The 17,708-nt window shown below is 40.7% G+C and overlaps 1 protein-coding gene across 1 annotated transcript in view; it reads right to left on the reverse strand.

The window, feature by feature from the left end:
• wscd1b (WSC domain containing 1b) overlaps positions 1 to 13,275 on the reverse strand; it is a 30,099-nt gene extending 16,824 nt beyond the window's left edge. The window contains exons 1-2 of the mRNA XM_012868153.3: positions 13,035 to 13,275; positions 10,928 to 11,493 (exon numbers count right to left, since the gene is read on the reverse strand). Coding sequence (XP_012723607.2) covers positions 10,928 to 11,318 — 391 coding nt within the window. The 5' untranslated portion in view covers positions 11,319 to 11,493; positions 13,035 to 13,275. The remainder of the gene's footprint in view (positions 1 to 10,927; positions 11,494 to 13,034) is intronic.
• Between the last annotated feature and the right edge of the window lie 4,433 nt (positions 13,276 to 17,708).

The raw sequence follows: 17,708 nt of genomic DNA on the forward strand, positions 1-17,708 counted from the left end.
ACAGTCTGCTCTGTTCCTTGTAGTATGCAGCTTCAGTGTTGTGTCTCTATTCTAATCTGTTCTGTAGGTGAACAGAGGTATTTATACTCCTCCACCACCTCCATAATTATCTACTTTGTTTTGTTCACATTCAAGATGAGAGGACTGTTTCACACCAGGCAACAAAGCAGTCCACCAGCTTCCTGCACTCAGCTTCCTGCCCATCTCTGATGCATCCAACGACTGCAGAGTCATCTGAGTATTTTCTTTTTTAAAAGCCCTAAGGAGATTGTTTTTGTTAAGAATGAAAGGACAAAATAATTCAGCCCGCCCTGAATCCAAATTACTTCAATCTGAACTGATCCAGAACAGTAGTTGCTATAAAACAAGATGCTAAATAGCCAAAAGTTTTAGAACGTACAAACACACTCATCTGTCTGGTGTCCCTCACCACTGATAAATTAACTTTAGTGGTGAGATAAGTTTATTTTTTATATTAAATGACCCAAAGATAAGTTTAAGAGGCATTCTTGTAACCAATATTATGATCCTACATAAAACAATGAACAGGTTGTTATGAATGGTGAACAAACTGGTTCATATTAGTGAATAAAGGTCAGTTTTACTGGAGAATATGTGCATCTCTGTCAGAACTAAGGTCTGTGTCTTACTTAACGTAAAAGCTGCTCGATGGTAGCAGCTGACAGACTTGTAAACTCCTTTTACTGGTCAGTACTGTTTACAGGACTTTACCCAACACCCATATGTACTGTGTGCAACATTACCATGGTAACTGTGAAATGGGACAACACTGAGCACTTACTGGATATGATCTACACTTATGGATTAATTCACTCTTGATTACATGAAATAAAGTTTCAGACAAAGACCTCAAGGCTAAGTCACAGACTCGAGTCTCTTTCTCTGACACGCACTCAAACATACACAGTTAGTTGCGCTGCAGACTTATGAGGCCAAAGCAGCCTTTATGTCATAACTCAATCATAATAATTGTACAGCCTGTACTGTGAGCCCTAATACCTGCAATATCTGTCATTTATGACTGACAAGAGGTAATTATCTTCCCAATATTCCAGTTATTCTTAATCCCAATTACTTAGAATCTATGCACTTTTACTGGAACAGAAACTGCCCATGCAGAAAGAAAGAAGTAACAAATAATATTCTTTGACAGGCTAATATGATGTTCTGACAAGATTAAGGCCCCGTGTAAAATGTCGCCTGAATTCAGTCTTTGATGTTATCTTTGCTGCATCATCCGCCACTCAGCTGAGACATTAAAGCCCTCTTTAGAAATACCAGTTCCTGTCTACAGAGCAGCATATGCATTCTTCTTGTCTTCAGACTTCAATTACATTTTTCCCTGAGGAATACAACTGGTATATTTTTAAGTTCTAGGCTTAAAGTTATTTCACAAACCTCATATACTGAAGGGGTTCGTGTTGAGCTGTTGCATAGAGTGTGTGAAACAATACCCTCCAGATTAGCTCTTTGGTTTTAAATTACAATTTCTATATTTAGTTTGCATAAAACAACAGAATTTAGGTTTTAGTATAGCTGAGGCTTCCTGCTGAAGTTTTCGCTGAGCACAGAATGGACTGTCACTAAATTCTGCTTAAGAAACGATTAAAAAAGTGTTGGAAATATGGTACATGCGGCAAGGTGTTCAGGCAAGATGACAGCAAGCTATGGGCCGTGAAATCTCTGGCTGTCAACCATCACCGTATCGAATAAGTGATTCAATCAGGACACAACATCCTTTAAAGCCCATCGAGCCAGGGGTGCCTTGGGCGAAGCTGAGTCACCAGCCCCCTGTGGCCCCAAAGAGTAACGGTGGAGAACACCAGGAACTGCTGTTTGAAAACACTAAAAGGCAAAAAAAAACAAAAAAAAAAAAAAAACACTAAAAGGAAGTGGCTACTAAAGGCGGTCAAATTAAGAGTTTTGAGGAATCGCCCAAGGTGAGACCACCTTCTCTCCCTCTCAGGCACCCAGAAGGACAGATTAGTTCTTTAATCAAAGTGAGGAAGAAGCCCCAGGCAGCAGGGCTTAGGAGGGACGCAGCCTGAATTTGTAGACAAGGATAAAAATGACTGCATTGAGGTCTGACATTGAATGGCTTTCTTAAACACTCAGACAGATGGCCATGGCGAGTCTCATCGTTCCCCGCAGGACTGGATGGAGGAAGCTAATGACGGGATGGCCGAGGAAAAGGACACATGTCCCTGCCAACTGTTAGCAGTCATCAAAATTAATGAAACAGGAACTGATTGTTAAGTAGCTGCTTTCTCACCCAAATGAGCACAACTAATAAATCTGTAATAGCATTGCTAAAATGTCATAATATCTCTGTATAGCCTACAGTTTCTGCTTTTCTGAAGCTGTAAAAATGTCTGATTGCTGTTTGACCTTGGAGGAAACCTGAATCCATGCCACGAAAGGAGTGTTTCTGTGCTGTGAAAGGCCCACAGTTGTGATCAGTTGTTTTACATATAACAGTTACCTTTATACACCCTGGCAGATTCAGATTTAAAATTACTTTCAGTCAACCAAAAAGTTTGTTTCTGATCACATGTGACTGCTCTTGCTGAGAAAAATCTGAAAACAATGTAAATGGTGTTTCAGTTTTTAATTTTTCTTTTGATTTTTTATTTACACATATATATATATATATATATATATATATATATATATATATATATATATATATATATATATATATATATATATATATATATATATAGGGACTGCAAGATGTTACATGTTGATAAAATTAAAAGATTACTTGACCTATCAGGACTGAGTGGTACTCTTAATTGGCATTGACATAATTTTTAGTTTGGGCTTTACTGAGAAACTTGACCCTGTTCTTTTTCATGGTGGCATGATTAAATAAAACACATTTTCAATGATTTGAAAAAACAAGATGCTTGAGTTTGATCCAAATGATTTCGATAATGCATAGATATATACATCCTTGCTAATATTTGGTTAAATGTCCCATAGCATTTTCATCTGATCAACATGGATTCTTTGGACCACAACAAGCTTTTTGCACAATGTGACTGGGCATTGACTACTGTTTTTGGGCAGGGTTGTTAAAGTCTATTTAAAATAGTTGATCTCCTTAACTGATCTCTCACTTTTAAGCAGTGCATATATTTCCAATCAGGTTGAGGTCATGGGGTCATTCCAGAAACCTAATCTCAGCAACTTTGTTTATCCAGAACCATGAAATAAACAAATGTTTTTGATGTGTGTTTGTGATCACGATCCTATTAAAACACCCAACTGTGCTGAAAAGATAAACCATTTTTTATTATTCCATCCACTAAGTATAATGAACAGTGATGACTGACAGTAAAACATCCCTCAGCAGAATGCCACCACAACATTAGAGCTTTGGATATTCACCTTAGTTTTAAAAGCCCATCTTCTCTCTCTCTCTCTCTCACACACACACACACACACACACACACACACACACACACACACACACACACACACACACACACACACACACACACACACACACACACACACACACACACACACAGAGTGAGAGAGAGAGACCTTGGACTTTCTCTCTCTCTGACCCACCAGAAGTGAACAGCACCTCTCAGTGTTCTGTCCATCAAAATAGGCTACATATCATGAATTAGAAAACAAAGTTACTGCAGGAATTAAAGTCTCTGTTGGATATTATTTCGGATGGTGCGGGGGTAGAATATGTTGGGTTCTACTGAAGTTACCAGGTTATCTCCAACGCCTTTAGCGGGTTTAGCTCTTGGTGATTCTGAGCGCACTAATGGACCAGCCTCCTGTCCTCATCTGGACAACAACCTGGACTGGAGACACAACTGTGTCTACAAGAAAGGACAGAGCAGACTGTACTTCCCAGGAGAGCTTAGGTCCTTCAGGGTTTGCAGCAAGATTCTGCAGATCTTCTATATGTCTGTTGTGGAGAGTGTAATCTCCTTTACCATCATTTGTTGGGGTAGCAGCAACAGAACAACAAACTTAAAGAAGTTCAACAAATTTATAAAGAAAGCAGGATCTATTCCGGGGACGCTTCTAGAACCTCTAGAGATAACTGTGCAAGGATTCTTCAAAAAATGAAGAACATTATAGACAATCCTCAGCATCCTCTTCATCAGACAGAGGCTTCTCCAGACCCGCTGTACAGCAGACCGCTACAGGAGAGCCTTCCTGCCTGCAGCCATCAGCATCTACAACAACTCCGTGAAGAGACCCCTATGAGTTACCCGAGCCTTTAATTTCACTTTGGGATTAATAAAGTATTTTTGAATTTAATTAAATTTTCCCTCAGCATGGAAATGTTGGTGTTCTACACTAACCTGTCAAGCAAATTGGAAGAATGCAGATACACACAAAGGTAAAACTATTAAAATGAAAAACAAAACAACAATAAGAGACTGCTGAGTAAGGGCAAATTTACAACATTTGAAAATAATACTGTACAGTTATTAAAACAGCATACTCAGATTAAAAGAATCGTGCACCTGAGTAAGATAATTAAAAAAAATGAACAAAATGTGCCTTTACATTTCTTGATCTAAACGTTGTGGCTGAAGCTGCATGCACTATACACCGTCCATGATGGTCTGTAGAAGAAATTTCTCAGCACAGTTTTGGATGGTAATGACCGTAGAACCTGCAGCTTCAAACCTGTACAGGTGTCTGGCCTGTCAAATAGTATAAGGCCTGTTCACAAAATGTTTGTTAGTTATATAATGATCTAATTTAACTCAGTCTTGCAAAAATCTCATTATTACGGTGCTAAAACAAGCACTGGACAGCTAGGCTCAATTGGATTTTTCCAGCACTTGAAAAATCTATGCAGACTCAAACATTTGGGCTTTTGTCCAGAGATCTGAGATGTGAGATTTGGATAACAAGATTGTGTTGGATGGATGAAGGCTGTTAAATGACAGCTAAGCTTGGCTGGATGCCTCATAAGGCTCCTGGTTTGCATTTAATTATTTCTCTGAGAATTATGAGTTCCAAGAATGGGAGAGCTTCCTAACACAGTTTTGATGTAATGCTACAAAATGCAGAGCTGGAAGTCATTTGAATTTGTCATTTTGTCTTTTAGATCAACCAAGTCATCCCTAATGTCAAGTACGTGTTAACTCTCAGAGCCAGAGGCTACACCTGCTAATATTTAACAAACCGGGTGTAGCTGCCTGTTTTTGCTGTTAGTTTAACCTTACTGGGTTTTGATGAAATACTGAGATAACTAATGGGGAATCCACAGTGTGCACATAGCAATGCCTCCATATTGCCTTGACTTTACTTATTCAGATTTTTGGTCTGTAGATTTTCAGCCCCTTTTTGACTTCTAAATATAAATGTTAATAGGACCCTTACGTTAAATGTATTTCACGTATCAAGGTTCATTACCTATAAAAATGAAATCCGAACAATATACCAAATGTCAGTTGCAGAGGAAAACAACATAAAAACCAGTTGCCTGTTATTGTTATGTTCGAAAGGTCAGGCTGTTTAAGTCTTCTTCAAAAGAGACAGAAAAAAATCCTTTTGCATGACTATGTTGCTATTTCTGGTAAAGCAGAAAAGGCTGTGTAAGTCTGAGGTCTGCGCTAACTTTCTAATGACAAGTTATGTTGTAATCTTCAACGCATGGCATATGGTTTGCATCCCTTCAGTAAGTTTATCTTGGTTTGCAGATGGCTTTTAGATCCATCTGTCATGATCTGCTCAGATGTGGTGTTAACATGAGTCCAGGCTGAGTCACGTACCAGTGGACAGATTTAAGCATGGCTGTTAGCGTCTGGTAATAATCTTTGTCCCAGATGATCTTATCTCCTGTATTTACTTCTCTGCACTTCCTTGCTCCATATTCACAGCCCGCTCTAGCCACTTTGGTGTCATACTCGAGATTATGGTCATGTTGGGAGGGGGGCAGTTGTATGTATTAAAGGTTTAATTATAACTCTTATTGTAACACTATTTCTGCTTTGGTCGATTTTGTAAAAAAAATTATTCAATACGTATGGTTGCAGTCTGTGATCCTAAACTATATTTACCAACAAATATGTTTAATTTCAAAGCTTTTAACACAATATAAGACAGTAACAAGACAGTTTTTTAATATTTTTAATAATAGATGTGGTTGTTTTTTAAAAAAAAAAAAGGAGTCATTTGAAGAACGACAAATATTTGAAAAAGCGGTATTAAAAGATCTTTAGAATCCATTTGGAAGTTACAGTTCACTTACTGTCTCTATGGAGGTTTAGAAAACTTTGGGAGATTTTGTTGTAAAGTACACTTTTAACCATATGGACAGATATTATCTTAGTGTGACTGTCCAGGATAAATGTATTTAGATTTACCTGTTGCTGAGCAGTACAAGCAAACGGTAAGGTGACTTTATGTATTTATTATAAATCCGAACTTACAGCACTCACAGCATACAGTCATTGTGTATAAATATACAAAGAGCAGTATTTACATGTGTGTTTTTTTCTCTATTGTAACATATAGAGAAAAAGAGAAAAGCTGTTCATCAGAGAGACAGTCTGGGAGATAAGCCGCCTCTTTTGGTGGGTGGTTTTAGCAAATAGTGCTCTGTAGTTTGTGTGTGAGGTATGTAAAGATGTTAGCTGCCATTTTCCTGACCCTAGAACTGTAAAAGTCCTGGATGGAGGGAAGGTCAGCGCTGATGATCTTCTCTGCTGACATAATTGTTTGTTGTAGTTTGGACCGGTCCTGTTTTTGTGGATGAGCTAAACAACACAGTGACAGACTAAATAGTTGCAGTATAGAAGATGAGCACCAGCTCGCGTGGAAGTTTGCACTTTTTGAGTTTCTGCTGAAAGTCCAGTCTCTGCTGGACCTTCTTTAAAACAGTGTCTGTGTGTGAGGGCCATCTCAGGTCCTGAGAAGAGTGGTTTCTAGGCACCTGAGATGGTCCTCAGTGGACACAGTGTTCTCGAAGATGGTGTTCAAGGGCCTTCAAACTGCAGCAGGGTCATTAGCTGTAGCTTCTTTTAGCTGCTCTGATCTCCTTTATCAGTTTGTCCCTTGCTTGCTTGTACAGGGCCCATTCCCCAATGCTGTAAGCCTCTTCTTTGGTCTGGTACAGCTTAATATAACATAAATAATCTAGTTGAGATCATGGATTTCTAATAAAGTAGGTTGCAATACGCTTATAAAGTTACACAGCAGTAGCTTTAATAAGAAACATTTTTAGTTAATTAACCAAGCTGGCCTAAGAAGATTAGACCTTCAACATAAAAAAAGAGCAGAGCTCCACCAAATTCACCCACTCAGCAAAAATAACTTTCAAAGAGGGGGATGTTCCTACCAATAACATTTTAGAGCAGCTCTGTCAGATATAAATATAACATTTGTTGTTTATTTTGCTCAGAGACTGAGAAATCACCTAGTTGCTACTGCAGCTAATTATTACTGGTAGTTCTAAGCAGGAGTGGTTACGACTTTGATGTAATAACATGATGTGGAAAATGTGATTTGGGTTTTCTTTTGGGTTTTCGTGTTTCCAACTGCTTGGGGTCATTTATGTAAAACATCCCAATCACCTATGGGACCTTGTGATAAAAAACTGCAGTACCACTCCAGTCCAGCGCATGGTGACAAGAAGACAGCAGTCAAACAACAGAAGGACAACGTGATGGTGTTACATCTCCTCAACCCCCAACTCTATTTCTCACCACCAGACTCCACTCTATTCTACTCCTGTTGGTGGAAATAAATGAAAATAAAGCACAGCTTCTTTCTGGCTGGACTGTGTGGGGACTGTGGGAGGGGAGTTGGGGTGTGTAACAGAAGTGGAGGGGAAACAGCACTGATCTTTTACTAAAGCACATAACATGGCTATATGCTTTAAGAGCAATTTTTCTTTGCCACAGCAAGTTCAATGGAGACGGTATTTAAGTACAGTAATGCAAACCTTTGATCACAACAGAATTATTTTTATGTAAGTTAAAGGCTATACGCAATGAGCAGCTCTTTCTCTGCCACAGAAAGCGAGCCTGCTCTGTGCACACACACACACACACACACACACACACACACACACACACACAGTGGTGAATTCGTTTTTAATTGATCCAAGTCGCCGAAAACATCCAGCCAAGATTTTCACATTTCATATCTGTTATGCGCAGATATCCCCAACTAACTTAGCAAACGCTTTATAGTGACTTTTCAGCCATGACGAAATCACGGGAAATCACAGTCTGGCCAAGTAATCGGGTCGCATCGGCGGAGCTGGACTCGGCCAGGCTCGCCTGTCAGCGGGTCTCTGACACACCCGACAAGTCTGAGTAGAATTAAAGTTGGCTCATAATCCTGATGAACTGACTGCACAGATGAAGTTTGGAGGTGTACTTACTTGCCTAAAATCATCCTAAAACAACTTTTTGTGATAAATTAAGATTAGAAAATTGATAGGTTTTTAAACCTCCCCCCTTGTGGTGGACAGTTTTTATTACTGTGCGCAACCTCGCACCCTCAAAAAGCCCCGAGAAAGCCGAGAAATGCTGGGTTGGTCGGGGGACCAAAGGCCCGGGAGAGTAAAACCCGGGGAAAGTGAAATTAGTTGGGTAAATGTGTATGGAAATGCTCCCCTTGATTTGCAAAGCCCCAGGCTTTTGATAGGCAATGGAAAAGGGGCTTATTGTGTTAGAACATGGAGCTTCAAAAGTCTCTTCCTTTGAAAAACTGTGATTTATTAAAGTTTCCCACCTTTGAGATTTTTACATTTCTAGATTAAAATTCTGATATTTGCCCTTTAAACAAAACGACTAATGATTTTATCAGCTAAAACCGATAAAATACGGACAGTTTGTTGCTGTAGCATGCTGGAATAGGTAACACCACAAATATTTTTCCCTTTGCTTCAAACTGAAATCTAGAGGACAGGTGGAACCACAGACGTCAATCATTTAATTCACTGCAGACACACTTCTGAAACTGTTCCTTTGCCAGAAAACAGCTTTTAAAACTGATATAATTCCCGCCTGCAACATTTTTCATCAGTATTAACTCACTTAGTGATTGAGCAATCACATACTGTTTCCTTTTAAAGAAAGGATTAAGTGTGCTGCTTTTAAGAATGAGATGGAAGAACAAATCCTTCACCAGATCCAACGTCATTACACTTAACATTTTAACAAAAATAGTACAAGCAGTGATAAGCACTGTTAAGTATTGGAGAGAATCTGAAAGAATAAGGCAAAAAAACTTGAAGTCTAGTTCAAAGAAAGCAAAAGCTAGAAATTAGATTGCTTTAATCCTTGCTGGTATTCTGTTGTTTTTTCTCCCTGTGTACTACTTTGTCTCCCCAAGGCTTTTCCTCCTCTGGTTTCGAGAGGACCACTAAGCTCGTCATCTACAAGATCTGGGGCACCCGCACGTAAAATGTCACATGAATGCATAATGAAGCTCTTCTGACTGTTCTGGGGTCATGATTATCTCTTTCATACATGTTGAATGAAATCCACTGTGAGTGCTTTGTGAGCATTACAGTGAGTATAATTCCTCCGCTCCTGGCTATCTGAGATAAGAAGGTACATTACCAAATATATAATACATAATATAGCTGTATATGTGCCTTTTCTAAAAGAAAAAATATATAATTCCTCAGTAGAACACCAGCCCAGGTCGTCACCACAACATTTAATGATCTGCAGGCTTCTACAGCTCTAGGTCAGGTAGCGGATGTCTGCTTTCTGTGTGAGTTTAAATGACAAAAGAAATACGCATGACTGGAGTCAGAAAAAGGGACTGAGTGAGCGGTAAAGCCACATATCCAACAGGCCTGGATGTAAGAAAGAAGAAAACCACAAAATAACTGATTGGCTAAATTCAGGTTTTGCATTTTGAACCAGACATCTGACTGATAAGCTTTTTTTTCCTGTAGTAAGAAGTCATTCACTTTGCATTCACCTAGAGCTGGATGGTCATTTAAATGTTTTTAAATGATTTTTCCCCATTGAATGCTTGATCTCTGCTTATATAGCGAAACTGGGTCAGCTCTTCACTCATTTCACTCTGAATCTATAGGGTACAGAAAGACCACGTGTGTCTCATTCATGCCTTCAAGAGAATGACTTTTAATGAAAGATGTACCAAAAAATAAACTGGTGACCAAACAGAAAGCTGAAAATGTAATCTTGTTCCGATCAGTCAACACACCATATGTTAGTGCTTTCAGGTCATGGTCAGAAACAAGTAAAATCGGCGTTAGCAGGTTTGGGCTTTGAAAAAACTCAGTAGTTGGAAAGTGGCCACATATTATCAGATTGGTGCATCTTTAATTTGAATTTTTTAGCTTTTGGATCCCTGGACAAATCACCTGCCCCAGCTTGTTCCATTGACGGTTGTTGATAGCTGATAGCAACCAGTGTTGTCAGATTAGGCGGTTTTCTGCCCAGTTGGGCGGTTTTAATTTTTATTTTGCGGGTAGACTGCTTTGGGCAGGTGGACATAATTTGGTAGGATTTTTGAGTTAACCTATAAATGTTGTCATTTCATCATTTCATCATTAGTCATTGGTTCACAGCAGTTATTGGGGAAATTTGACTCAACCATGTACTGATCATAAATCACAATGAATTGTATTATAGTTCAGAGGAGTATGTTTAGCGTTCAGATATTCAGCCTTTCAGCCAACAGTGGATTTTGTAACAAAGGTAAGAAACCATAACGACCACAGTAAATGTAATTATTTTAAATGTTGTGTAGAATTAAGCTTTGCATATTTATGTGTGCACATTGATCATAGTTTGTGTCTTCAAAAGATGGACCAGTGTTTCATTTCCAATACGTTTGATTACAGACTAGAAATATTGACAGAACACTTCTCACATGGAGACACAATGTTTGCATGCTTAACACTGTCAGGATTTTTTCTTACCTTTGTGTCTGCTGTTCCTGTGCTGAGACACTTTCTGCTCTGGACTCTCTGGCAGCAGACTGTGAAACCAGCGGCGATGTAAGTGTTGGACCCCCAGGCTGCGGGAACCGGTCCAGTTCCGCGATGCTTTGGCTCCCCCGCCAGATACAGCCTGAACGGCAGCCCATCTGGAACGTGCCCTCATGCCTATACCTGCCGTACCAAGGGCAGCAGGGGGTGCAACGAGAGACAGCAGGGGTGGCAAGCTGGGGGGATTGGGCGGAGCTGTCTTGATGGTGGAGCGCTGCAGGAGCAGGATGCTGCCTGCCATCAGATAGGCAATGCCCAGGCAGAGCAGCAGCATCTGAGCTCTCTTCAAGAGGCAGTGGAGCTTGCTGAGGGGTACCACCATACCTGCACAGTTAACTGCCTCCCACTTCAGTTAAAGGTCATTCAATGAATTAGGACTGAGAAAATATGCAAGAGGTCTCCAAAATTCTGCAAAGCCTTGCAGTATGTGCATCTATAATGGTCCATGTTGCAGCAGCAGTAGAAGAATGGATGTTATTTGTGACTCCAGAAAGATCCTGAAGATGGGAAGGTGGGGAGAGGATACACACATACATTTTAGGTTGGACTTAAAATGCCAAAATATATATTGTAAGAAAAACCAAACGTAATATACGGTATACACCAATGAGTAATAACATTATTAAGATTGACAGGTAAAGTGAGTGACACTGATTATCTCTGGATCATGGTACTTGTTAGCAGCAAGTGAACACTATGTGCTCAAAGTTGAGATAAAGACACACAAAGCGATGGTTAGATGACTAGGTTGGAGCATTTCCCAAACCACAACTGTTTTGGGGGTTCTAGGTCTGCATTGGGCAGTCTAATAAAAGGATTATATGAACACCAAAGGTTCCTAAAATAGTGTTTGTATACATCCCAATCAAATGTCTGCAATTGCAGGTGTTTTAGAACGGTAGAATAAGTCTACTTTGGTCTTGGACTAGCCTTTAGATTCAGCCGTTATCTGCTGCAGGCACTGCTCATAATCCCTCAACAGAACCTGAACAGTTATGGGTCTGGTTGAGTCACGGCTGTTTTGACAGCAAAAGGAAGACCAACAAACTATTAGACAGTGGTATGCCTAATACTTTCATAATAAGAGATGCATTAGGTGCTTGTTAACAGACAATCTTGCAGCATTTTGCATAAACAACCTAATAATCTAGTTGTGGTTCGCCTATATGTTCTTGAAATAGACAAATTCGGTTGTGCCCAGTGATTCCTGTTGCTTATTTCAGGTAAAAACTGAAGAGGATTAAATATCCCTTCGCCTAAACCTAATATGTGTTTCTTTTGTGAGAGATGTCACTGGGGTCCTGCCCTGCAAGAATATATATAAATGCGTGATGTTGCCCGCGCAGCCTGAATCCTGGTCATCAGAGTGAAAAAAAAAAAACCCTGCAGTGATAAAAAGCTGTGGGCATTATGGGTGCTTATGAAAGCGGGATTATCACAGCAGCCCAGGGATCAACTCTCACCCGAACAGCGATAAATATACATGTGATGAGCGACAAAAACACAGAGAGAAGAGGCGCTGATGCTCTATCAGAGCTGGTGATTGCAGCCAGTGTTTTATGTAGCCTGACACGGCGAGCAGGGGAGCAGAGAGGTGAACACCCGCTGATCGGGCTGGTGGCCGTCACACGTCGTTATGTCCTTCAGATCCACTTTTTCCTAACCGGGGCTCTCCCGGCAGCAGCAGCGGGGGTTCGGCGGAGCTCCCGACAACAACAGCCTACAGAAGCAACAGTTTGCACGACGATCGAGTCCGGATATCTAAGTTGTGTTCAACTCCTGTTATTATTCGCTAATCAAATAGGCCGACCACCCCCCCCCCCCCAAAAAAAAAAACAAAAAAAAAAAAAAAAAAAACAATGCGCAAACGCGTTGGATCAGATAGAAAATTGATGACACACTGCCCAAAGAAACGGATCACTTGAGGGAGTGAACACGCATCAGTGGTTGGAGAAGGAGGTCTTCCATCTTAAGCCCCCCTTTCACAGCGCCTCCACCATTAAGGCATTGGCAGAGGCTGCTCAGCTGCGCGGCTTACCTTCAGCGGCGGTTTCCTCAGCCGCTCCGATGGCTCCTTGCGCGGTTTTCTTGTCCTGCATGTGAAGGTCTGCCGGGCTTTTGAGTATTTCCCGCAGCTGCGGTTATGTAATGTGTCTGTCTCCGGAACTCTGAGTGTGGACGAGCCAGCGCTGCTTTCTGTCGCCCTGAAAAGGCTGCGGCGGCAGGCAGAATGTGAGTGTGTGTGTCTGCTGTGGATGAAGAGGAGGTGATGGGGAAGGGAGGAGGAGGGGAGCTCAGGCTCATTTACATTGGTGATGTTAACGCGTCACAGCTCCTCCACAGTGCAGACAGGAGAACCGAGCCCAGCAGTCTGCAGCCTGTACTGCAGCTCCACCGTGAACCCAGCTGATCACTGAGCTCATTATTTGTTCAGATCCAAATAAAGTTTGTCTTTTCACTCTCCGGTCGCCTAGTTATGCCCTGCAGTCATGGCTGGGTTGTTTTCACTCGAAGTGCTTCATTTCCTGGTGTTATGCATGATCTCCGCGCTGCGTTTTGAAAAGCCATAAGCGCGTTTCAGCACCACGAACAGCGCTCCATCTACGAGCTGCTTCCGTAACAAAGAGAACTCCCACAGATCACACGACAACCATGAGGAGCTAAGCAGCCTAATGCAGAAAAGAGCCGGACACATCAGGTTGCTGCGATTCTGAAGTTAAACGATCCCTCTATAAAAAAGTTCTGCTCCACAGAAGCGCTAGCCAACATTTAGAACTACCACATTCCCAATGAGTCGTGCTCGGGAATTTCTTCAAAATGCATGTTTGTGGAGATCAGCCGTGTACTGGTGCCGGAAACAACGTTTGTCAGTGGACATAATCAGCAACGCCATCTGCAATCTTACAGATACATTTCCTCATTTCGTTTTACCTACTGCACCTTGCAAAAACATTGATACCACAGTAACTCTCACATTTATTTTAACATTACAACCAAAATGTCAATATATTTTGCTGGAACTTTATTTGAGAAACTCCACACATCACCCTGAAAACTCCATCCTCACATTGAAACAAGGTGGTGGCAGCATCATGCTGTGGGTAATAAAAGTTGGCCAGTGTGGTGTGAAGATTGATGTAAAGTAGGATTAATAATGGGCAATATTTTAAGAGAACCTGGATCAGACGTTTTCAACAGAACAACAACTTACAGTAAGAGCTACAATGGAAGGGTTTAGAACAAAGCACGGTAAATGGATTGATTTCATACAGCGTTTTTCTAGTCACATCAGCCACTTAAAGCACTTAACACTAGGGTCACATTCATCCAGTAACACTCACATATTCCTAGACTGATTGCTGGGAAACTTGGGGTTATTCACTTTCCTAGGAGGAAACTCGGAGGCTGGTATCAAACCCACAGATTTTCAGATTGCAAGACGGCTACTCTGAGAGTTGCCCCACCAAATCATACATCTGTTAGCATTGCCTAGTCAAAGTCAAATCCCAAATCAAATTGAGAATCTGAGGCTATACTTGAAAATTGAAGTTCACAGTTGCTTTCCATCAAATGTGACTTATCCCAAAAGGCCTCCAACTGTTACTGTAACAGAATATATTCAGTATTGACTCATTGGTGCTGAATGCAAACAGATGAAATGGTTTTTATAAGGTGTCATTGTGCTTCCACTTTATAATTCAGCATTATGTTTGTGAGGTGCTATAAGTTACGCTTCACAGCTTTTTGTCACTAGAAAGATTTTCATAAACAGCATTTGGTTTTAAGCTCGGGAGACAACTTGAAGGTAGAGAGAACTGAAATGCCCTTAAGTGGAATGCACCAAGTAACTAAAACACCGTTACCTTGCCTTAAAACCACAGTGTATTGTATAAGCCTGTCTGGATTTGTTATGTTGCCCAGTGGGCGTAAGCTGGAGTAAACTGTTACCTTGCTGTAACCCCCAGTGGGAGTCTGCTGCGCTGAGGTTTGTTGCACATCCAGTGTATGAGGAGCGACATGGCTTCCCACACTGAGCGTACCAACACTGTTATTATTCCAATCAGCCTTCATATTGCTTGAGCTTGACATTTTGTACTGTGGTTACATTGTGGAGCTGCAACCTTTTCTAACTTGACCTCTTTGCATGAACAGCTGCGCAAGAAGCTTATCTGCAGGCGGTCGTTGGAGAAGAATGAAGCAAATCCCCGGCAGGATGCCTTTTTTTCCTATTATATTTCTTCCTTTATTTCTCCCCTCACGCCATGCCTACTTTTCCTGAGGACAGGGCCATCTGTCCCTAGTGTCGCAGTCAATTTAACCTTATTCAACCCTTTAGATCGGCTAGCACTCAGACCACTGCACAGGCAGGAGGCCTGAGCTGTCAGTCTGCAGTCTAGACAATAGAGCTCCAGCCTTCCCTCTCTGCCTTTCTGTGCCAGCTCACAGACATTGATCACCTCTGACAAGACAGAAACACTTGCTGTTGAGTCTCTGCAGCAGAGCCTCTCAGTGTCTCCTCCATCCTGTAATTCTTCTCCTCCTCCTTCTGCAGCAGCGTTCTACATCCTGAAATTGTGAGTTTTAATTCAAAGTGGATGCTTAATTGTCTTGGAAAGCATCATTTCAAAGTAACTACCTGCAGAAAAGTGTTTTTTTTAATCTGAGGGTGTGTGCTGCAGAGAAAAATATCCAAATAATCAAAGCTGTATTTAGACTTTTCAGAAGATGACGATATATTATTGCATTTTGTCACATTACAACCAAAGCTTCAATGTTTTTTTTAAGCAATAGACTAATACAAAGTAGTAGACAAGTGTGAAGAGGAAGACAAATATGACTTTTAAATGTAACAAATAAAAATCTAAAAATGTGTGGCGTGCATATTGAGTACCCTCATTCAATTCTTAATATAAACACATAAATCAGTAATTCAGGTATATATATATATACATATATACCACCTTTTCACATCTAGAAACAGAACATTCCCACACTCTACTTTGCAGGTCTGCTCGATTCAAAAGCAGTCTTCTGTGAATATCCATTTCTAAGATGCTCAGTTATATTTAGTTTTGGACTTTGACTGGGCCATTCCAATAAATAAATATTACTTGATCTATATCATCCCATGCATTGTAGCTTTGAGTGCATGTCCAGGGTCATTGACCTGCTGGAAGCTGAACCTCCACCAGAGTCTTTGTAAAGTATTTTGCAGCTTCAAACGGGTTTTCTTCCAGGTTTACTCTGTATTTAGCTTCTCCCATTTCAGTTTTCCCTTCATTACTGAAGAAAAGCAGACCCACAGCATGATGCTGCCACCACCAGTTGACAACTCTCCACCGACAGTTGATATGCAGGATGTCAGAGAGATTGCTAGACGTGTTATGACTCTGCTATTAAAAAGCTCTCTATGTCCGGCTGAAATTTCAGGTCTCCTGTCTGCCTCATTAATGTCTGTCTCCACATACAACTGAAGTATTTTCTAGTCAGAAATACATCAAAGATTTATAATATGTTTTGTTGGTCTACCAACCACAAACCCTGACAAAACAAAGGCCAGAAAATTCAATTCAATTCAATTCAATTCAATTTTATTTATATAGCGCCAAATCATGAAACATGTCATCTCAAGGCACTTTACAAAGTCAAGTTCAATCATATTATACAGATTGGGTCAGATTATACAGATTGGTCAAAAATGTCCTATATAAGGAAACCAGTTGATTGCATCAAAGTCCCGACAAGCAGCATTCACTCCTGGGGAACCGTAGAGCTACAGGAAGAGTCATCTGCATTGTACATGGCTTTGCTGCAATCCCTCATACTGAGCAAGCATGAAGCGACAGTGGGAAGAAAAACCACCCATTAACGGGGAAAAAAACCTCCGGCAGAACCGGGCTCAGTATGAACGGTCATCTGCCTGTTTTGGGCGTAACAAAACAATATTGTTTTGTTACGCCCATTTGCCCATGCTTGATATTATATGAGATAAAATAGCTTTTATTGAGTTTAAATGTTTTTTGCATTACTTGATTAATTCAATTCAATTCAATTTTATTTATATAGTACCAACTCACAACACAACATCTCAAATCACTTTACAAAGTCAAATTCGATCATACCCAAAAGACAGATTGGTCAAAAAGTTTAATATTTAAGGAGCTCCAGCAGATTGCATTGAGTCTTGACAAACAGCATTCACTCCTGAAAGAAAGTAGAGCCAGAGTGAACAGTTGTCTGCATCGTTGATGGCTTTGCAACAGTCCCTCATACTAAGCATACATGAAGCGCCAGTGGAGAGGAAAACTCCCCTTTAACAGGGAGGAAAACCTTCAGCAGAACTAGGCTCAGTGTAAACGGTCATCTGCCTCCACCGACTGGGGGTTAGAGAAGACAGAGCAGAAACACAAAAAGCATAGAAGCTCACATTGATCCAGGAATCCTTTCTATGTTAAAGGGTAATAGCAAATGATCTGCCTCCCCTTGATGATGTCACAGCTAACAGAACACCTGACCAGCTGTATCTACTATGAAGATAAAAAAATGACAGAGAACAAAAAGTTAAGTTGAAATAACAACAAACAATGCAAAATTGGGGAACAGTAGGTGAATTCAGCAGAGTGAGAAAAAATAGCCCCATATGTCCTCCAGTAGCCTAAGCCTATAGCAGCATAACTATAGAGGTAGTTCAGGGTAACATGAGCCACTCTGA

This window comes from Fundulus heteroclitus, chromosome 11 (assembly GCF_011125445.2).
Source record: "Fundulus heteroclitus isolate FHET01 chromosome 11, MU-UCD_Fhet_4.1, whole genome shotgun sequence".
Lineage (NCBI taxonomy): Eukaryota > Metazoa > Chordata > Actinopteri > Cyprinodontiformes > Fundulidae > Fundulus > Fundulus heteroclitus.